General features: G+C 35.8%; 1 protein-coding gene across 3 annotated transcripts in view; it reads left to right on the forward strand.

Annotated features, from left to right (window-relative positions):
• The window catches only part of LOC128855601 (protein spaetzle), a 49,436-nt gene extending 26,123 nt beyond the window's left edge, over positions 1-23,313 (forward strand). Inside the window, exons 2-7 of one of the 3 annotated variants that reach the window (XM_054090631.1) lie at positions 21,715-21,810; positions 21,891-21,965; positions 22,108-22,131; positions 22,192-22,291; positions 22,376-22,685; positions 22,749-23,313. In XM_054090631.1, coding sequence (XP_053946606.1) covers positions 21,715-21,810; positions 21,891-21,965; positions 22,108-22,131; positions 22,192-22,291; positions 22,376-22,685; positions 22,749-22,929 — 786 coding nt within the window. In that variant the 3' untranslated portion in view covers positions 22,930-23,313. Of the gene's footprint in view, positions 1-21,714; positions 21,811-21,890; positions 21,966-22,107; positions 22,292-22,375; positions 22,686-22,748 lie in introns of all 3 variants that reach the window. The other 2 variants (XM_054090630.1, XM_054090632.1) reach the window with 2 other exon arrangements.
• The last annotated feature ends 535 nt before the right edge of the window (positions 23,314-23,848 follow it).

Consider the following 23,848-nt stretch of genomic DNA (forward strand, 5'->3'; position numbering starts at 1 on the left):
ATTAACAATTTAAATTGCATTTATAACTTGCAAACACTTGACGCGCCAGCTAAATTTACAATAACTGAAAAGCATGGCTGAATGGAGTGCTGCCAGAAGCAAAAAATAATAAAAAAATAGAATGCGATTGAAAACGAAGCAACATAGAAACATAATTTCCACACACTCTTTTTTGTTAGAATAATGAGGGAATGGGGGTTTACAACCTCTAAGGTGTATATATTGAGTTCATAAATATATATAAATACAATATCGATATGATTTTCGAAATACAGTTCAGCTTCACGTAAAATTCCTACGCGAAAAGGAGTACTACGCAACAATACTGTGTATTGCCTAGCCGGAGTTGGACTGGTGAGGGTTATTTTTTTGAAGCGCGGCCGAAGGCCGCCCACGCGAAAAAGAGTTCTACGCAAAAATACTGTGGATTGCGCAGCCGGAGTTGGACTGATGAGGGTTATTTTTTTGAAGTGCGGCCGAAGGCCGCCTACGCAGAAGAAAGTTTTACGCAAAAATACCGTGGACAGCATAGACAATTTTTTATTCCAAATTTTCGGCTGCGGCGCTTTTTTTTTCTTTTTTTTTAAATATATATATGTATAATGTAGTGAAAATTTGGAATTAAAAATCGCGCGATTTTTTATTCCAAACTTTCACCTGCGGCGCTTTTTTTTCTTTTTTTCTTTTGAATATATATATGTATATATATATATCATATATTCATAATATAGTGAAAATTTGGAATTAAAAATATATATATCATATATTCAAAATGCATACAATCAAACATACTTTACTGAAAATCAAGCATTAATATATATATGTATATAAATATATACATATATCCATAAATATACCTATATATATATATATATATATATATATATATATATATATGAATAGACGTATATAATATAGAAATAATTTGTAAAATTTTGTATTTCTATTCATTTATTATCTTCTAAAATTGTTTATTTATACGATGTCTGGCAGCACTTCGGCTGGTTGTAGTAACCAAAATAGGAGGATTCTTGGTCAATTTTACAATTTTTAAACTCAAATAACTTAAAAACTATAAGCCGCCGCCAAGTGAGGTTTTCACTTTTAGAAAGTAGAATACCCCCTCTACCCCCCCCCCCCTTATACCCCTTTTTTAAAAGAGGCGGGGGACCAAATGGGTATTTTCCCCTTTTGTCGAATCCGAAAAGCAACTGAGACGCAATTAGTGAAAATTGTTCTGCCATGTGAAAAGATAACGGCACATTTTTAACGGCGCTGGTTTGCTAGCTCACACTTAGAGAAACTCGGCGCTAAATTGACCGATGGGTACAAAGACAATGATATACATAGGCATACCCATGTAAACATGTAAGCTGCTTATATCTGAGGAAATTGGAAGAGCAGCGAATGAAAGATGACGTAATGAAACCACATGCAGAATCGCCCGACAACTGTGGTTGACTCTCAATGCTAAACGCATAGAATCTCTGCTAAGACGAGATAAGCACAATAAGCAAAATAGCACACAGACTTTAGTTATAATAGGGCATTGGTTAATCGGCAGGTACGCCCAGAGGACGGGTGTGCAAAAATATGACTTCCACCGAAAATGTCTAGATTAGGAAGAGGAAGAGACGATCTCGCAACTTTTGGGTCATTGTTCTGCTCTATCCGGACGTAGATTTACGATTTTAAGTAGACAATTCTTGAATGATTTGGAAGATCTTAGTTTTGTTGAACTCAGGAAAGTACACACTGGTCTTAGGAGAGCTAAGGACGCGTTCCCCACGCAATATCACAATAGGCTATGAACCTGAGTGGGTCCCATATGTATGTAATAACTTTTTTAAAATAACTTTAGATTAAAACTTTGGATCTTAAATTTTGAAAAAAAAGGTCAATTGTTTGTTTTTTGGTTTTTTTTTTTTAAATTGTCAATTCCCTCATATCAACTGTTTCACCCTAATGTGCTACATACGTACATTTGTTGCAGTTAACAGTTGATTGTGTGTAAGCGGCTTTGACTCTGATAAAATCTTGGAAGTTGAAAATTTGCACATCGATGATTTCACGGAACCCAATTATAAATTCATTGCTTTATTAGACTTTCAATGCATTTTAATGGAATCATTTCCGTGAAGTTTTGCAAATCGTTTTGTTTTAGTACTTCTTTTGTTAATACTAGGCATCATTAATTATTTTGCATTTATTAAACTTATTAAACTTTTCAAAAATGAAGACAGAATTTTTTTTCCAATTAATCACGCCTGTTCGCTTTAAGCGAGAGCTGGGGAAAAAAATGCTTACGAATCACGTTTAATTTTTGTTTCATTGGCTTATTTGTTATTTTTTACGTGGACAATTTTTTATTTATTTTTTTTTTTTTTTTGCTTGTTTTTTAGATTGCTTGAGTATTTTTTTATGGAGCCACATATGCGCTATGTTTTTTAATATTTTATGCAACACACAATGCCCATTGCTATAGGAAGTACATAGATTTGTAATAGTCTACTTTCCTTTCTTTCCTTCCCTTCGATATGCCTGCTGAGCAACTCATTTTGAAATTCAACGATTTGCAGATAACCACAAATGGACGTATTAAGAAACCACAAATATCTGCGATGTAAGAAAACAGGTTGAAATACAAACAAAACATATGAAAAAGATGTTTGAAGAATACAAATACATATATGTGCATGTTAATAAATTCAAATGAAACATTCTGCGTGGTTACCGAAATCCAATTGCTGTCTTATACTTCTTGCTCTTACATTTATTTTAATTTTTTCTTAATTTGTCTGATCTTTGTTTTCACGATTGCATGCCCGACTTGCTTGTGATTTCATATTTTTAAGTAGCTCTTCATACATCCACAAACCATTTTATATAAATAAGTACGTAGGTGAGTGACCATAATACCATAAATGGCTGTGTTTGTGGTTGCAATGATGTTGACAGTGAAAACCGCAAAATCTCAACTGCAGATTACACATCGAAAGTGCATCGGAGTTGACGAAATAAACCAAAATATTGATTGAGTGCAGGGACAGTACTTTGAATTGCGTGAGTCATATGAGTCAAATAAGAGACTGCAAGTACAGATGAAGCGGAGGTTAACCTCAAATTTTGATATATTTATTTATAAAGGTGACTTGCTGAACATTGAAGAACCCGAAATGAAGGTTTAAGATTTCTGCAAAACAATTACATGAATTTTTGAGTTTTATGCATACATACATAAAGGGTTTTCCAATAAGAGGTGTTATTTTGATATTCAAAGAAATATGCTATTTTTTAGTGTAAGTGATCGAATGTTTATTTCATTATAAAGAGGAAGGTATGCCGTTAATAAAGGGCCGATGTTGACTGTGAACCACACCTAAACGTCAAGTTTTTTTCTGCATTTCATTTCACATTTTTCAATCTCAGACTAACTCAATTTGAGCTATAGGAAGATACACAATTGAGCAACGCGTCGTCAATGGTCAGAATGGTGGCAGGAAATGGAAACAGTGAATGACCAATTTTCGAAGAAAATCATCTTCATTGATGAGGAACATTTTCACCTCAGTGGATTCGTCAAAAGCAGAATTGCCGCATTTGGGCGAATGATAATCCAAGAGTGATTGTCGAAAAACCAATGCACCTACAAAGAGTGACTGTTTGGTGCGGTTTATGGGCCGGCGGCATCATTGGACCGTATTTTTTCCAAAATGAGGCCGGTCATGCAGCTACTGTGAATGGTGTTCGCTATGGTGAGATGATAACGAACTTTTATGGCTCGACTTGGAAGATATGGATGTGGACGATATGTGTTTTCAACAGGACGGTGCCACTTGTCACACAGCTAACGAAATAATGGCTCTTTTGCGCGAAAAATTTGATGGCCGAATAATCTCACGTCGCGGCGATGTCAATTGGCCGCCAAGATCATGTGATTTGACTCCGTTGGACTTCTTTCTTTGGGGTTATTTGAAAGAAAAAGTGCACATCGATAAGCCAGCAGGAATTCAAGAGCTAAAGATGAGATAATTCGGCACATTAACGGCATATAACCTCAACTATGCCTCAGCGTCATCGAAAATTTGGACCATTGGATGGAGGTGTGCCGCTGAGGCCACGGCGGCCACTTGTCCGATATTTTGTTCCATATGTAATAAAACCATCCCTATATTATCATAATAAAGAGAAATGAAAATAATTTCTTAAAAGAGTGGAGGTTATTCAAAATCAACACCGGCCGTTGAAACTTAATCACCGTTTAGTTGAAAATAACATCAGGCAAATAAATGACCACCACGACCACGCGTACAGGACAATATCCTTTTCATGAAATTTTCCATAACCGAATTGCAAAGTGGCTGCCCTACGTCCTCGATAACCTCACGAATTCCATCTTTGAGGTCTTGAATCGACCCTAGGCAATCTTCGGGCGTAGACCTGCTCTTTCACGTGGCCGCAAAGAAAAACGTCACAAGGTTAAATCACAAGATCTCGGTGGCCGCTTGTGAACATCTCTTCAAGAGATAACATGGTCCGGAAACTTTTCCCGTAAAAGGTCAATGGTTTCGTTGCTTGTGTGACACGTAGCGCCGTCTTGTTGAAAATAAACATTGACCAGATAGAAATGAGCTAAGGCAATCACAGGAAATTAAATAAATGCCACATAAAAAAATTCTCATATAAACCAAATTAATCATTCAATTTTGTTTTTGAATAACCTTTCTACTAAATAAAAAAATGTTGACTGATGGACCACTTTATTTTTACCTTCACACGCTTCATTGCTGGTCTGTTTGTATTTTGAAGCGGTCTAATTCACAAGTGTCGAACATGATTGACGTACGACGCCATTTTCAAAATATATAAATCTTCCACATTCTAATCGGTAAGTGAAATGGTTGAAATACCACTCTGGCACTCCTCAAGAAGCACTAAAGATCTGTTTTGATAATGGAAAAGTTTGATGAGATTTGGGTTAGCATACTGCCCCAGGCTGTCAAAGAAAGGAGCACCGAGTGATCTTAATCGTCTAGCTGCCAAGCCCGGACATTTATAGAGAAAGTGCTCAACAGTCTCCTTCTCTGGAAGGTCCCCACAACTTCTGCATGGGGGTAAATCTAGCTTTCCCGCGTGTGAGCCGATCGTCCAATGACCGGTAAACACAGCTACGAGTATGAAAATTGAATGGCGTGGAGTGCCTAGAACTTTCTGAATCCTCCGTATATTGAACTGGGGCCAAAGGGCTTTCGAAATAGCAAGGAAGTAATGGAGCTCCATTTTTTTGCGCTCTCCTAAGAAATAAATTGTGTAATTCCCCTTTAACAACAGTCACCGGCATCCCGACCGGATGGGAGACTTTTAAGACTAAGTAAGTCCCCTTCCTGGCAAACTCATCGGCAATTTAATTTCCCTCTATGTTCTTATGTCCTGGAACCCAGATCAGAGAAATGTTACTTGCCCATCGAAGAGATTTCAACTCCTTCTTACAGGAGTTGAATAAGTTGGATCTGCTCCATGGCATCATCAGAGCCTGGATCGCGGCTTGACCATGGGAAAAAATGTTAAAAGCTCACACGTTCCCTTAACATTTTGCATTTCTGCAGGATGACAAAGATTTCTGCCTAGAACTACTCATATATCAGCACGAAGTATGGCAATCAAGTTACGGGAATTTATAAATAAAAACAATAAAATTAAGTTAAGCACACCATTTGATTATCGGTCTTCACAATAGTCTCCTGGTGGAGATAGCAGGTAATAAACTCACAGATAAAACGGCAAAACAGTTGGTTCACGAATGGCTAATTGTTGAGAACGTCGAGAGATCGATACTGAAGGTTTTTCAGCAACGCTTTGCACTACAGCAGCAATATTCTCAACAGAACCGCCAATGTTTGGTATGCCAGTCCTTTTACAGTTATACAAGTGCTCAACATAGAACTTTTCAGTTACTGTTTGTTCGGCAGGACCTTATTTAAGATAAATAATACCGTGGATATTAAATCAGAGAAAAGATCAACATTGCTTCGAGCCGCGAGATTTGTACATCCTCGCGTTCGTTCGTCACTTCCCACCCTTTTTCCACTACTGCAGGCTTTTTAGTCTTTTTATGGGTGTCAAGTTCGCACTCAATTACTCTGTCTCTGAATGCTGTACAAAAAATTCTCGCAGTTGGCCCGTACACTTAATGTGAGTCATTCATTTTCATGACGCAACTAAAAAAGTTACCAAGGTTCATTAAACAGGTAGTAGTACAGCAATGTATTTCGTTCTTGTCTATGGTCTCTTCCATATCGAAATCGATAAGCAAAGGTTGACAATTTACGGTGGTATAGTTAACCGCCTAACATTTGTCTGCGTGCTATCGACTTCAAACTTTCACTGAAAGTAAAATATGCCAAAAGAATTACATGTTAACAAATAAAATATGCGCTGAAAAGTCCAGGGCTTAACAAGAAAACAGGTTTTTGAAGTGAAACTTCTTAGGCGTCGATGGGCGAGCGAGAATGGAGCGAGAATTTCAAGGCCATGCAACGTTTTGGGCATTTTCGTTCCGCGAGAGAAAAAAAAGATATAACGTAGAGGAAAAGGAGAGAGAGAGAGAGAGAGCTATACCTTATATATATCTTAGATACACTTTAGGCTATTTTTCATGAGTTTTTCCTTGAGGTTGCTCATTTCTAGCGAGAAATAACACTGCCTACTTTTTGGCGCTTGTTTGTTGGTGCAAGCTTTTTTGGTGTCTACATTTTGGCGCTAATTTCCGTTTCCTCGCTGGTGCTTGTGCGTACTATAAAGTGCTATCCATTTCGGCATCGGATTTATTGGTATTGCCTTGCGGTAACTTGTGCCGTTGCTGCGGTCCTGGAATCGCTGCGTTTGTGCCGGTGATAAACGCTCGGAATAGTGCGCGTTGTTGTCACGGTTTGTGTCTGGCGTTTACCTACAACGGTCGACCCTTCTCCGTTTTTTGTAAATTTTGTCTATTTGTATTCTCTGCAAATGTTGTGAATTTATATAGATATATATTCTTTCTCTCTCTCTCTCTCTCTATCATTCTCTCTCGGGTCTTCCCTCTTTCTTTGTCTGCCTCGAAAATTTCCCTTCTGTTATGTGTACTACGCTACACGCCCTTTTTTATTTAAAATTACCTTTATTCATCAACGTAATTTGCATCAAGAATAACGCATTCATTCCATTTCAGTAGCACTTTTGTAGGATGACTTACATTTTTCCTCAAAATAGGCCGCAGTTTCAGCGATAACCTCTTCGTTCGAGTGAAATTTCTTACTGGCTAGCATTTTTTAAGGTCTGCAAACAGCCAGCAGTCGCCGGTAGCCAAATTCGGCAAATATGGTCGATGTGGGGGCAATTTAAAGTTCAATTCATTTAGTTCTGCCATTATTTTCATTGACCCTTGACCCGGTGCGTTGTCTTGATGGAACAAAACACCGAACAAAGGCGGCACCCACCTTGAACCGAGCTTTCTCATAGTCAAATGCTCATGCAATATAAAGCCTTTAATATCTTTACGATGTCAGGTAACTCACAGAACTCTACTTTTCGATCAATCAAAACGATTTTGTGAAATTTTTTGATGTTTTCTGTTATTACTGCCTCGTGTGGACGTCCACTGCGCTGCGCATCATCGGTGTCTCAACGACCACTTGTAAAGTCAACAAACTCTCGTTTTATTGTCGTTTCTGATGGAGCGGAGTCCCCATAACACTTTTCAAATCATTGCTTTGCTTGAACGGTATTTTTTCCTATCAGGATGCAATGTGAAATTAAAACATGAAATTTTTTTTATACACTGTTTTGAAAATAACAAAAGTAGCGTCGCTCTTAGCACAATAACTCACGAATTAATGAATAGATTTTCATGAAATTTAGCAGCTGTCTTTTTAAGGTTAGTATTAACTCTAAAAGAGGTGAATGCAATGAAACTAGTGCCATCTATGTGTTAGGCCCGGGACTTTTCAGCTCATTGTTAAAGACGCATTACCAGTTACCGACTTGCTGGAAATGAATCCACCGATTGATCTGATTTACTTTATATTAGAGCGAATTTTTGTTAGACGAAATTTGAATGAGTACTCACCAAAAAGCATGAACATGAGAGCATCAAATGAGCTCTCCTGAGCCATCACTCACCGGCAAGCCAAAAAAAAAACCAATTTTAATTTTGTAGTTTTAAAATTTCGCTAAGTGTTAATCATTACAAAATTTCGTGACTTTGACTAGTTCTCCAATGACTAGCACAACCTGTGTTGACATATACACGAGCAGTGAGTAAAATTTCGTTGAGTAGCAGTGAATGATGGCTGAAGCAGGTAAACAAAGTGAAGGGAAAATCGCTGTGAGTGTCATTCAAGCTTAAGAGCAGATGGCCAGACAGAAGATTAGAATATCAGGTTGGTACTAAATAACAAGAAAATACAATTGGGACATATTTGGCACTTGCTTAATATTAAATGACTGGAGTAGATTTCAATGTCATTTTTGCTACTAAGTATGAGTATATATTTTTTCAAATGAATACTACTAAATATGTAAATCAAGTTTTGGTTTTATTATATATACACACGTACGCAAACAAAAAAATAAAAGTAAAAAACAAAATAAAAAAATTTCCAAAAGTGTAAAAGAAATATTATTCAATACCAATAAGCACCAAAAAATGTGACAAGTTTAAAATTTCATAGCTCAAGCCATAATAAGTCATCTACCCGCGTTCTAAAAATGGACATTTGTGATTGATATTTATCAATGATTTTCGACAGTTTTGCTAGACCATCTGTTTTCGAACGTGAATATGTATCACTAAGTATGTACCTATTGTAGGTTAATAGGGCTGGTGGGTTCGTTATGAGCATTCTGATTTTCAGTATAACATTAAAAAACAAAAAAAAAAAAAAATTTAAAGTGGGCGTAAAATGATTGCTTATGTAAGGAAGATTTTTTAAGAATTTACCTGTGTCATATCTAAATATTTCTACCCAAAGAATTAATATGAAATTAAATGCAAGGTCTTTCAAATTCGGGTTTCTTCTTTAGTAGTACTTTGTTTTGGCAGTTTTCCAGTTTAATTACGGCTCTGTTGGTAGATGCTAAGTAGAGAAACTGTACTACTACTACCGGCTTTTCGCTATTAATAACCATCGTACTCAACATCACAAATCAGCAAAATACTTATGCACATCTTTGGAGAAATTTGGTTTCAAAAGTTAGGTTAGCCGATAAGCTAGGCTTGGTTAGTAAAGATTAGTTTGTTAGATAAGAAAATGGGTCTAAAACTAAAAAACGTTCCTGGTAGTTCTTCTGTATCACCGCGCATGCACTATGCAAGTTTAGGCTAGACTATCGGAAGCCTCCACATTTTATTAAATTTTTCCATACCGAAAGTAAGGACTCGTGGTTTATTTTGGAAGCCTTGCTTTTGAAGAGTTTGTTACAAAGTAGAGAAAAAGTCGATGAAAAAAGCGCTACATTAAAACTTATCTTTACTGTCTTCCCACAGGTTTAGAGGCCGCTATATTAGTAAGCCACTGTCTAATGGCTATAGGCAAACAAAGAGATAGGAAAGAATAGAGATAGAAACAGAGGTAGTTAGTCCTGTGAGAACTTTCCAGATTTTTTTGTAAATCTGTAAATATCCTCCAGTTTTAGAGAGCGAATATTACTTATTTTCAGGACATCGGAACCTAATACGCGTAATCTTCCTCTAGCAAATGCAGGACTCACACAGAGGCCACAGTGCTCAGAGCTATCCGCCTCCTCAAAGCAAGACAGTCACACTGGGTCCTCTATGCTTCCTATGGTGGTGATATACTGAACCCATGGGTTGTGTCCCGTAATAATACCTACCATCAAACCAACTTCTTTCCTTATCGAGCCTAAAGTGGCATCATCAAAAGCCCCCCTCAATGTCCTCGAACACGCCCATTGTGTATTAGTCAGCTTCCAGCCCGGCTTCAATCTTGCTAACAAGATCATGTAAGGCTGATTCACATGATTTTCCACTCTGGTAAGCGTGTTGATTTCTACTAAATGGACTTCTCGGCAATACCCCCACTCGAATATGTTTCTTCACCACTCGTATTCGACTTTTCAACACGAACGATGTCAAACTGATTGGTCTAAAACTTTTTGCTAGGGAATAGCCATCTTTTCCTGGTTTCGGAATAAATACTACTCTTACGCGTCGCCATTGGGATGATATATAACCAAATGCAAGACAGGCTGTGAAGATCCTTTTCAGGGCCTCAATCACCCTGTCTCCTCCTTTTTTAAGCATTGCTGGATATATTCCGTCAGGTCCAGGGGACTTAAAGATCTCAAAGGAAGACAAGGAAAACCTTATCGATTCTTTTGTCACTATCCGACTGGCAATATACCAGCTATAACTAGAGGTTCCACCGTTGCTACCGTTATTCTTCATGCCACTCTATACTTCAGAGAGAGTTCTACTACCCGGAAAATGGGTTTCGAGTAGAGCATTAAACGTTTCCGACTTAGAAATGGTGTAAAACCATCAAATTTTCGAATGGAATCTAGCCTTACTGAGCGGTTTAGATAAAGGACCTTACAAAGTCTCGCTGTTTCCCTAATTTCTTCGACGTTACTGCAGAAATTTCTATAGGATTCAAGTTTGGCTTTCCGTACTTCTTTCTTATATCAGAGATAATTGACGTTAGTATACCTTCAACTTTTTGTTCAGCTGATGCATTTTTTTCTTATGCTGAACATTTTTACATGCGACACTTAACGAACTCCTGTTTCTTTTGGCTCAGCATTGAAACAAAAATGATCCGTACTTCGTGTCGGTTGGGCGGGAGGAGAGTGTCCCTTTGGTTTGATAATAAAAATGCAAATTATCTGTAGACTATCATAGGGTTCCGGGGTATTTATTGAATAATCATAAAATTTGTTTAATGTTAGCACGATTTAAAAAAAAAGGTTCAGCTCATCACAATGCCTGGTTTTATTTGAATACCAATTTAGAATGTCTAAACAATAAAATGAACCTGCAAAGGGAGAAAATAATAGTAGTAATTTTAGCTGAGAAAAGCAGCAACGACAAAAGGATTTATATAACATTTAGAATGTCAATTGCACGTTTATTAGTTTATATTGAAAATATACTTCGCGTAATCCCCTTTTTCTTTGCCATCAGGTGTCTAGAGAAATTTTCAAGCATACAAACTTGTACTCACATAATTAAGTCTCTTTGTCTTTCTTCAATGCATGCAATATTATCAAATTAACTTTCTTTTGTTAAGTTTTTAGAAAAACATTGTTGATTGTACAATAAATACAATACAACACCTTACAAATCAAAATTCCAAACTTTGTACAAAACTCATACGAACTTCAAAAAATTGGCATCAAAATTGTATACTTTTCAATTAGAATCTTTCAAAAATTTTCAGGTATGTGCTCTATACCGTATTCGATTTTAATTAAATAAAATGTATTGTAATATTGAAATTACTCACATTTTGAAATTTTTTGCATATGAACAAAGTCACTAAGGCAACAGCCTGTTTGTTCGAAAATACAATTCGCTTACTTTCAGTCGATTTCTTTAGTACTGCAAGGCTTGACTGTAGCATTGTTATGTCGTCTGCCTTTTGACTACAAAAAACTCCGTAAGAGATTTCCCTTTTCTTAATTTTACGAGGATTGCGTTTTACATTTTGCGCGCAATAAAGAAATCCCCAATAAAATATTATTGGAACTGACTTTATCCTTTTTCGAAATATTCTGTTTGGAAGCCAATACACTTCTGCATTCGCTTGAACTAATTTTCAAAGCACTTTTGTCACTCGGAAGTGGATGCCGCCAAAACGAGCTGTTTAACCCTCCATTGAACACACGGGTCTGGCCTTTCTTCGTCCTGTTCGAGGACCCTTTTTAAAAGGTTATATCCATAAATCGATAGAAAATTAAATTTTAGGACGCTAACTGGAAGCTGAAGTCTTTAACTGTAATAGAAACATATTAAATTTACGTCCAAAGTCGAAAAAGTTGGACCAGCCCGGGTGCCCAATGGAGGGTTAAAGTCTGTAAAAGCTTCTTTACGTGTTGAAAAACGTTGATATCGCATTTAATTTTTGTTGTTCGGGAATAAAAAGAAATCATTAGATGCCAAATCAGGGCTATAAGGCCGAAGACCCATTAGTTCGATTTGTTGAACGTTTAAAAACTCTCTTGAGTGAGCCAATACATGAAAGCTCGCATTGTCTTGGTGAATGGTCATTTGCCTTCGGTGGTTGGTTTCGCTTAATTTATCTTCTTCTCGCAAACAAATGGTTGTATATCATTTTATAGTTTATACGAAAAAGTAGAAGACCATTTGCTTCCGGCTCATATGTATTTTTTTACCTTGTGTTATCGAAAATTTTTTATGGCATTTTCTAAAAGTACATCATCTTAAAAATCATAAAGATCGGAGCACTACAACGAAAGTTACAGACGGTGGAAGCGCGCGACCTTATCCATAACTTAAGATGCGATTATATCGAAAACTATTTAACCGATTTGCATAAACTTAATTTTTAATTATTCGAAGTTACGACCTCGTGAATCTGAACGGTTCACTTTTTATAAATATTCGCATAGTGCGCTGGAATTATTATCTTTTTTAATTTTTCAACCCCCAAAAAAAAAATCGTATTTTTGGTGCAAAGCGGTTTTCATATCGAGGAAAAAAACTTTTTTGGGTAAATAAACCGTTCAGATTCACTAAAAAACATTTTTCTAAAATAATCATTTAATTTTTTTGCTTTCGGTTGAGCTGCTCATGCGCTACCGTGATCACCGCAAGCCTCTCCTAAAAAACGGCGTTTCGGGGGAGGGGCGATATCAACAATAAATAATATTTTTTAAAATAAAACACCAAAATGAATTCGTCGAGAGTTACCCTTCAGTATGATATACTATATGCCTCATTTGAATAAAAGTTCGAAAACATATTAAAGAAAAATTATGACAATGGACCATTTTTTCGGGCTTACAAGGTATACAACCCGTAATTGTAATTTGAATAGGTCGAGCCAAAGAGCACCAAGAGATTTGGTGGCTCCTAAAACACTCAGTCTAAAAAGCCCATTGTATTTAGAGCTCTGGAAAGAGGTTAGATAGTGAAGGAGAAAGGAGAAAAGTATCATAGAAAGAGATAGGAAAGAATAGAGGCAGAGATAAAGGTAGTTAGTCCAGTCAGAATTTTCCAGATTCTTTGGCAAATCTGTAAATATCCTTCAGTTTTAAAGAACGAATATTTTCTTTCTCATTACAACGGACCCCAAAATTCGTAGCCGCGCTCTAGCAAAGGCAGAACACTCACAGAGAAAGTGCTCAGTGCTATCCACCTCCTCAAAGCGAGACAGTGACACTGGGTGTTCAATGATTCTTATGGTGGTCATATGCTGACCCCATGGGTTGTGTCCTGTAATAATACCGAACATCAACCGAACGTCATTCCTTCCAAGTTTCAGTTGAAAGTTTGACAGTTTTCTGTTCGGACTTGTCACAAAACACTTTGCAGTACTGCAGCGTTCTAGATCGGACCATCGCTCTTTATCTATATCACCTACATAAAGATTGATCCAATTCATGATTCCTACGGAACTGATAACGATGATTGGCTCTGGCCCGTGTGGGGGAACCGCTGAACCACAGTTAGCCAATTCATCGGGAATTTCGTTTCCTTGAACACCGGAGTGCCCTGGTACCCATATACGTACAAGCCTGTTTTATCTTGCGACAGAATTAATATCATCAGAATAATCATTGAGGTTCGCTTCTCGTTTTCCAGGGCCTTCAGTGCAGTCTGACTGTCACTTAAACTCCTATCTCCTCCTGATTATCCATTCGGCTACTTTCAGAATGGCAAAAATTTCCATTTGGAGAACAGTTTTCATTCCTGTTATGGCGTAATGATACTTATTATTATCGTTTAAGTACCATCCGGCTTTGGACCCATCGGTAAAAAAAAATATCCGTCAAACCTGAATGCATTGTGGATTGTTCCATTGCTCACGCATCGAAAATCTGAAATCAACCAAACGAAACTATGGATATCAGGTCATCTTTAGGTGCCAAAAACAGTGGATACTGCTCAGATAGCAGCTTAAAGATTTCTCTGGGTCCCGAAGTTCCGTCTTTGAGCAAGAAAACATATTTATGGACTCCACACATTGCTTTTTTTCCTGTTGTATCTTAAGATCCAAGGGGAGCAAATCAAGCTTAGCATTTAAAGCATCGCCGGAGGTTGTACTCATATATCATATGTCATATCAAAGATTCTATACTTGAAACGATATCACAGAAGTGCATTGAACTACCGCGCCTGAAATTCTTCAACATTTTTTACACCAATCGACACGAGTGCTGTTGGCAACTATCAAATTTTGCGGTTTCCATCGAAAACAAATATTCTTAATGATCAAAGGTTCATGCAATATTGAATGTATACGGGTCCCACTAATATCAAATAATGCTTTTATCTCGCAGCATGTCATATTTCAATCTTGCGATATGAATTTTTGGACGGCCTTCACCAAATTCAATCTGCAAGGAACGGCGGCCACTTTCGCGCTTGTCGTACCAGCGATTCACATTGACTAAGTGAGTTGCTTCAACGCCCAAAGTTGAAGCGTTGATCAATGCCTTTCTATCTCGATAATCCCCTTCAAAAATCGTAATAAATCATCGCACGAAAGTTTCATAAGTTAGTTCCATCTTTTCCATTTCTCAATGCGCTAAAAAAACACAAATATAAATCGGAACTGAAATCGTTTTATTTAAGTTTATGCTAAAAAATACCAAACTTTTCCATAAAAATATCGAATTATTGCTCTCTACACATAATATTGCAAAGGATATACAATTTAAAAAAATCCATTATTTTCTCGGTAGATGGTTGTAGTGATCGACTTTTCGCTAACTATCGATCCCATTATTACATACGCCTATATTGTATGGTGAAAGGCTACAATGGTTAATTCCAGAGCAAAACTCCTAAACAGGCTACAGAGAAGTGTGTGCTTGGGTATTACAGGTGCCATGAGCACAACATCTGGTGATGCCCTAAATGCCATTCTGAACTTGCAACCTCTAGATCATCAAACTCGAAAGGAAGCGAAGACGGCGGCGTACAGACTCAAGTTAACTGGAGTCTGGGAAAATACAGAAAGCACTGGCCACTGTCAGATATACCACCAGTTGTCGGAGCGGTGTACACTGTGGTGCCTTTCGTTAGATTCGGTAGGAAGTATGATGTTTTGATCCCAGATAGAGATCAATGGTTAAGTCCAGAGAATCTATTAACGGGATACCAGCACACTTTTGACACCGACGGATCCAAAACCAGTGAAGGTAGCGGAGTTGGATGGTATTTAGGCGAAGACACTAAGTACACCTATGCCACAGGACAGATGGTCACGGTATTTCTTACAGAAGTCTATGCCATCTTAAATGTGGCATACTGGCTAATTGAGAAAAAGTGGTCAGGTAGCAATATTGGAAGTTGTAGTGACAGTTAATCTGCACTGAAAGACCTTGCTAACCCACGCTGCTCTTCGAAGTTAGTCGGTGAATGTAAGACACAACTGAACAGTGCTGCAAAACACAATAAAGCTAGTCTTATTTGGGTGCCTGGACATTGTGCTATTAGAAGGGAATGAGTTAGCTGATAAACTGGCTAATGAAGGCTCTGCAAGTATGCGACTAGGTCCTGAACCCTTTCTAGGCGTCAATTCCGCATCGGTTCAACTATGGATTGATGGCTTCATGAGGTCTACCCATAGAGCACGTTGGTTTGGGTTGAACTCGTGCATAGTAGCCAAGTGTTTTGTGAAAGAACCAAACAGGAAAATAGCGACCTTTCTCTTAAAACTTAGCAGAAAGGACCTGAGAGTACTGGTGGGTGTAATCACAGGGCACAACGCCTGTGATCAGCATATGGCTCGTAGAAAGCCCGATATGCCTATCCTGTGTTGAGGATGACGACACTGCAAAGCATTTTCTCTGTAGCTGTCCGGCGATTTTTAGAATCAGACTTAGGATATTGGGTTGCGATGTACTGAGTATGGATAAAGTTCATACTCTTCCTCTTCTGGATCTCTTAAGATTCATCAATGAATCCAAGAGATTTGAGGAAGTGTGACTTCAAACTAATTTATCTTATGTCTTACCATCCACTTTTTATCTTTCCTATCTTTATTCTTTTTACTGAAATCTATCCGGGTGTAGTACAATGGTCTCCTGACTGAGTGCTTGGACTTGTCCAACCCCCCACAAATGTTATCTAATCTAAACTATCGATCAAACAATGTAAAGTTTTAACTAGTTGTCAAGGTGGCATTTCCCACTAAATTCTTTTTGCTCTTTTTTGGTTGTTCCATTCAGTTGTGAGTTACAGAGAGTTAACAGCGGAAGTCAACAAAGAGAAAATTCGGTAAATTTTTCAGGTTTCTTTGATAAAGGCGAAAGTTCAAGCCAGGCTGCTGAAATTGTGAATACACCATTCACTTATGGTGCCGATACTGTAACAGCTAATAAGGTGCAATTTTGGTTTCATCGATTCCGTTTAAGAACTTTTGATGTTAAAGAAAATGCCGATAAAAATAAAATGATAATAATAGGAAATGTTGATAAAATCACAGAAATAAATGAAGTCGATCGGCATGCTTGTAGTCGTAGCATCGCTCAGGAGGCCCAAATATCGGCCATAAAATAATATTAAACCATTTGCGGCAAAAATAAAGGATTTCTTTTTCTCCAAACTAATATTACATATATGTTGACTAGTGTTTCTATACAAAATTGAATACAACAAGTTTAGATTTGTTTAACGATTCAAGAAATGATACTGAAATGTACTGCCGATATTGTCTAGAAGCACGAAACCAGCTTCCTTGTCATGCATATTCGTATACCCATGGAAATTTTTCCAAATAATTTACTAAATTTGTTTCTTGATCAATGATTTCTATTTGTTGTTATTTTTGTTTTGTTGAATAATTTTACATACATTAATTTATTTCTTATTAAAGTAACTCTTAAGCTATCAGCGATTACTATTATAAATATTGCATTAAAACTCAACAATTTAGTGCTATATTGCTGTGGCAGGTGGAGTATTGCTGTTGTTGTTGTTATCGAAAGGTATGCACATTACCAATATGCAAGTGTTTTTCTAGAAAACTAACGGACACAACATATTTCAAGTAGCAAACCAGTTCAAACTTAAGTTGGTTTATCTGAGTTGCTAATGAGAAGTTCATTTTGCAATTTGCTGCAAGTTTGTAAACTGAAAATTATCCATAATTTTATACGAAAGCATTACAATTTTTTTCAATGACCTATGCGGCCATTGTAAGCGAGTGGGTTTCTTCGTACCTACTGTATCGTTGATTCCAGATTCGATGACTACTATGTACTAACATGAAACACTAAATGAAGGACCGTCATGAAAAAAGTTTTCAAAGGAGTTTCAGCTTTTCGAATGGCCAGCACAGAGTCCAGATTGAAATGGCTCCAAAGTACATCGAGGAACTATGGTCAAGAGTTCAGAAGGAGTGGCGTGGTCTTCCACACTCAACTCCGGAAAAACTGATCCAGAGCATGCCAAAATGTATAAATACCGTTATTAAGGTCAAAGGTCTGTGGACAAAATATTAATGTTAAGTAAAAGTTATTGCCGAGTTAAATTGGCTAAATAGATTTTTTTGTTGTTTGTAATATCTTTTGTAATTTTAAATATTTTATAAACTTGAATTAATACGTTTTATTTCTTAAAGGGGACAGCTCCTTCAGCACTTTCAAATTTTCTGTACTGTTTTTTGCTTGAAAAATTCATTTATAATTCAAAGAATATCTTTTCAATGTTGTAAGCTTAATAGAAAGTCTAAAAAGTCGGTGAAGTGATGAGTGTCGAAAGTACCGAAGGTAGGTAAGAGAGCGCGACCTTACAGCGGCGATCCTTAAATTCAGCAGAAGACGGCAGAACTGCATAGAAAACAAAAGAATACATATACTATGATTGATTTTTTCGAAGAAGAAGGCTGGGTTTATGGTCCTGGTATCGCAGATTAAGCTTGGGTAACTGTAAATTGCTTTTACCTCTACTTTATAAGAATACAAATTTTTAAGCGCGTTTTTCTCGAAATACGTTTGTTTCCGCCCTGTGCAATATAACTCAAAAAGGAATGAAGATGTCAACTTCAAATTTACTGAGATATTCCTTAACATATTGGCCTTTGCATGTACCTCAAATTGTATACTAATTATCACTAAAAGTATTGTTGTGATCAATTTGTTTAAAAAAAGTGTAATTTTTTTCTTTTTCAATTAAAATTAAAATTTCTCTTTTTTTCGTTAAAAATAGATAAACAAAGCAAAATAACTTATTTTAATTAACTATTTTTCTTGTCTGGTTGATTTCAGTTGATAACAAGAGGATGCAAATTCCGCGGCGCAAATTAAGAGTTAGGGGTAGTCAGAGGCCCGAAAAAGTTATTACTTTCAATAATTCTTTTTTGCTAGTCAATTTCTTTATTTTACAAAAATAAAAACATAGCATTAATATATTCTGTTTCGACTTGACTTTAGCAGAATTAAAAAAAAATAATAATAATTGTAAAAGTGATCGCTGTTTGTGTGGAGCCCGTCTCTACAGAAGTCCCTTGCAGTGATCATCACAAGTCCTTGGAGATTCCTCTTAAATCATTTGGACAAGAAAATTTGTTTTATTAATAGATAATCTTGTGACTGATCGAAGCCTTTTTTATCCAACATAAACAATATGGCGGCCTTAGGACATATTTTTCAGACTTTCGAGAAAGAACCGACAATTAATTGTTTAAAAATAATCGACATTTTTGAAAAAAAAAAATCCTTTGATCGTGCACGAGTTTTCTATATTTTTAAAAAGCAGTAAAAATGTTATTGAAATCTACCAAGCGGTTTTTAAGCTACAGTGATCACCAGTTCAAAAAACATAGTATTGAGAAAAACGCATTTAAAGTTTTGCTATCGATTCCGTAGCACCCGAACGCCCTTTGTTAATTGTTGAATGACTCCAAAAGTATTTATCGGAGTCACTTCAAATTTTCACAAAATATTTTTAAGATATTATACTCTGAGAAAATGCAAACAAATCATTATTTTTTAAAATTTTGACTACTCTTAACCGCTTAAACAAGAGGCGCATCCATTACTGAATGTAAAAAATATATTTGTTTAAGGCATAAAAAACTTGAAAAATATGTAGATTTGCTGTTGTTGGTTTGCTTTCAAGTACAAACTTTACATTTTACTAAATTTAATCGTAGATTGTTATATAAAACTCGGCGTATTTCTCAGGAAAATATGAAGCTATTGCAAGATCATTTTTCTTTTCACTGACATGAATGGATTCTTTCCGAAGCGGCGGCGTTGTATAGCTTACCGGTTTCCTATTCGTTTAGATTATAAATTGTGGCCTGACCAAGTTTCTGCAATATTATATTATGATTCTTTTGTATTAAAAATATATTTCATCATCGGAGAAAATCTGAAGCGCTCTCTCTCTGTTACTTTTCCCACTAAGCAAAAAGTAATTGAGCATTAAATACGACAAAACAGATCTCCTTTAATTGAGTTATGGTAAATTTTTGGCAATTGAAGTAAACCGAGGTGTATACAAATAGTTCAAATAAAAAAACTTGATTTGTAATTAAAACGTTTTTCCACATTACTTATTATTATTTGTTCTTGTTTTACACGCATTTCCACTTTTTCACTTTCCAATTTTCAACTGTACTTTTGTACCTCTACTTCACTTATCAATTACTTTCGATAATTCCGTTAATAATAATTTTTACTTGTAACTTACAACGTTCTTCCACTGACTAATTCTTTCTACTTGCATTTTTATTGCGATAAGCTGAATGATTTTGTCGAATTTGAAGTTTAAGCGATGTAAGAGAATAATATTAAAGGTAATCTGCCAAAAAAAAAAAAAAAATTTTTTTCCAAAACGTGGCTTTTATGATACATTGTTATTCACGGCTGTGCTTCAAATGATAAAGGGGAAAAAAATAAAAAATTGTTAAATTAATATCCTTGACTATTTACCCTTTTAATATACGTTCCAGAGCTTTAAATAAAATCGATCTTTAGCCTGAGTATTTATTTAATATCTCGGTGCTTCTTAGCTCGTCTTTTTCAAATTTCAATTTCAATAGAATAAATAAGTAATTAAAATTAGACTATTAAAAAAAACACATATAAAGCGATAAATTATTTCATCGTTTTTATTAATCAGAATTGGCGTGATTGCCAAAATCTGTGCAATTAGAAACCGCGGAATTAGGTAAGTCGTTTAGCTTAAACTAAAATGTAACTACAGTACGTACATATTTAAGAGTGCTTTTTATTTTTCATATCGGCTGTGGAAAAGTAGCCGCGTCAACCGGCTATTCGCTTCTATCGCCTTTAAACCGAGTTTTGTGGCTTTCCTACAACTTATCGTATGGGAAATACTTGAATTAGTTATATAAACGTGACAAATATTGCCGTTAATTGCCTTCTGACGCAGTAGAAGTTCTTAACTCTTCCCCCGCAAATATTGCCACGCTCTGTAGGTTCTGTTCTGTCGCACATTGACAAAGTAGTAGCCTAAGCGCTGTGATAGAGAGTGCACGTGAGCGGTGATTTGGCGGGCACTGCATTTCAAGACTTGAAAAATTGCAGTAAGGAGGATTGTATACAAATATATCTACAGTATTGAGCAAAAATTTCAAGCATTTATTTGGCTATCATTTAAAATGAATCAACATTTTTGTAACATGCAAAAATTAAAGTTATATTTTTTTTTTAATTTTCTATTTTTCTAACTTTTTTTTAAATATTTTTTATCGGAAAACACAGAAAAAAAATCTAAAAAACATTTATTTTTTTTTTCTTCAACCGCTAATTATTTCACGTACAATCATAATAAGATATAAAATACACATTTTTTTTTACAAATATTTTTATCGGCGAAAAAAATAAGAGGAGGAAAAAATTTATATTTTTGTAATTGTTTTTTATTTTTGTAAAATTTGTTTCCCATTTTTCAGAAAATACAGAAAAATTCGAAAAAAACATTTATATTGTGTTCTCCACGACCGGTAATTACTTTCCTTGAATACTTAAAATTATTGTACAATAAAAAAAAAAAATATACAACAAATCTTTAAAATTATTGTACAATAACAAAAAACAAAAAAAAAATGCAAAATTTTATTCACAAATATTTTCATCAGAAAATATGGAAGAAATCCTATAAAAAATATTCATTTTGTTTTCTCGTTGAAGGGCAATTATTTCCCTTAAAATTATTGTACAATAACAAAAACAAATACAATATTTTTTTACAAAAAAAAAAAACTAAAAAAAAGTATTTGTTTTACTTTCTCGTTGACCAGCAATTATTTCACTTACAATTCAAAGAAAAACTACGAGCACAACACCTCTATATTTGCTACCTATCTTTTGCCCTATTGAAGTTTTTAGGCTGCTACACTTGGTTGGTTTTGCTTCGTATTTACACTCACTCTCTACTCACTACAAATGCTACACCACCTGACACACACCTAAATATCGAAATTCTTAATTTACATTGCCTGCTTATATATGTAAATATTTTATTCTAATCGCCCGCACGCCTGCCTCTTACAGATAATAAATCCTATTGCCGCGGACACTTACATTTCCCGACAGAAACGTACGCCGTATGGGAACTTAGCACGACCACAGTCGGGACAAAATACGAAGGTTAGACCAAAAACGAAGAAAAAATTATTATATTTTCATTTGGAAATTTTTAAAAATTAAAAACTTTTGATTATTGACAGACGACGGAGGATTTAAATGAGAAATTGGATCGTATTTTCAAAGTGGGAGACGGTCCGGGACTTGTACTGTTCAATGTAAGTTTTCGCAAGTAGATTCAATGAAGAATCGCATAAACTAACACTTTTTCTCTCTCTCACGCTTTCTCTCTTTCTCTGACTCACACTGCCTCTGCCTTTCGCTGTTTTTTTGTTTTTGTTTTGAATTTGCAACCTGCAGGATTCATCGCAACCAACATTTAAAGTGCAAAGATCGCCCGACGGCAAACTGAACGTGGTTTTTAACGATTTTCTCATTTTCCAGACGACAACGTCGGGTACACCCACAAACAACAACAACAACAACATTAATAATAGAAATTTCCCACCTACCCAAAATAATGATGCGCTCATCTTTCCCGACGGTGATTAGTCAATTAATAGTTTTCTTATTTTTATTTGGAGAAATTTGTGTCATTGTTTTTTTTTCACTTATTTCGTGTCTGTAGATGAATTTATCTGTCCCGAGCGAAGGCAGGGCAAACCCTATTGCACGGAGGTGCCAAATTACATGGAAGCCACACACTTGGATAGAATCAGTCCCGAAAAATTTGCACAATTCAAACCCTATTTCAGGGATGATCTCGTGCAGCCACAAAACGTAACGCAGCGCATGAACTCTGAGCCGCTGGAAGAATACTATTGCTCCAGCACATCGCATCTGATATACCCGAAAAGTGCAGAAACCAAGGAATCGAAGTGGTTGTTGGTCGTGCAACATGAAGAGCATAAACAGGGTATTTTGGTGGAACAGTGCGAGTGAGTAAAAATTCGCAATAACTTTTAGTGGGAAATTTTTGTAGTCTACTACTTTCGTTTCAGCAATGAGGAGAAGCCTTGCCGTTTTGAAGACTCCTTGCCACGCTTCTACACATCGAAATGTAAACAGCACTTCGTGTTTAGAACCATGATTGTGTTGGTGAATGGCGAAATGAAGGAGGAGCAGGTGAAAATGCCCAACTGCTGCAAATGCGTACTGCGGAATACCGGCGCGCGTTCTTGAAATTCGTGGCGGCAATTAGGGTGATTGAGTAAAAGTGAAAGCTTATGTGTTAAAAATTAAAGCTCGGCTTGTGTAGAGCAGATCAGCAAAAGCTGCAAAACGCAAACGATATCTAGACGAACTTTTAGATTATGAAAAATAAAAGTAAAATAAGTAAATATATACTTAATTATGTGAAATACAATTCAAGGTGCCAAAACAATTGTAAATCTCGTATGCTTCGAAAACTCCGATCAAATTGATTGATTGCACTAAAATATTCAAGGCATTGAGTTGTGTGTTGATATAGCGTATTTATAAAAAATATAAATGTAACTTAAATACTAATTTTGTTTTTATAAAGAAATATTTTTTTTTGGTTTTACAAGTAAATAAATCATTTTACTTCACACAAAAAAAAATTTTAATATTGATTTTATCCTTTTTTAATTTTTAATTTTAAAGTCAAATATTGTTTTATCATATCAAATCAGTTTTTTACAGTAAACTATATAACATTTGAGACTTTAAACTTAATATATTTTCAAATTTTTTTTTAATCCATTTCTTCATTTCAATCTTTTTTTCTTTAAACACTAAGCAATATTTTTGCTTAAAGCTATTTACATTTCATGCACGAGAAAAAACATTTATGGAATATACTCAGAAGTGCAACAACTTACTAATTTTATTATAAATAATATGCGATAATTAATAATTAATTAAAACTAATTGATTATCAACGGCTAACGAGACCTCTGATTCTCTAGCTAGGATGGGCTCTGAGGCCAACTTTCTGAAGTTTGTGGCACTTGGAGGTGGGGGTCAATTGTGAGTACGGCAGTGTCATCCGCGATCGTTCCGCCTGTTGTTTCTTCAGAAGGTGGTTGTAAGGAAGTCAAGTGGCTTGACAAAGAATTATCGATTTTTGAGGTAGAAA

This window comes from Anastrepha ludens, chromosome 2 (assembly GCF_028408465.1).
Source record: "Anastrepha ludens isolate Willacy chromosome 2, idAnaLude1.1, whole genome shotgun sequence".
NCBI lineage: Eukaryota > Metazoa > Arthropoda > Insecta > Diptera > Tephritidae > Anastrepha > Anastrepha ludens.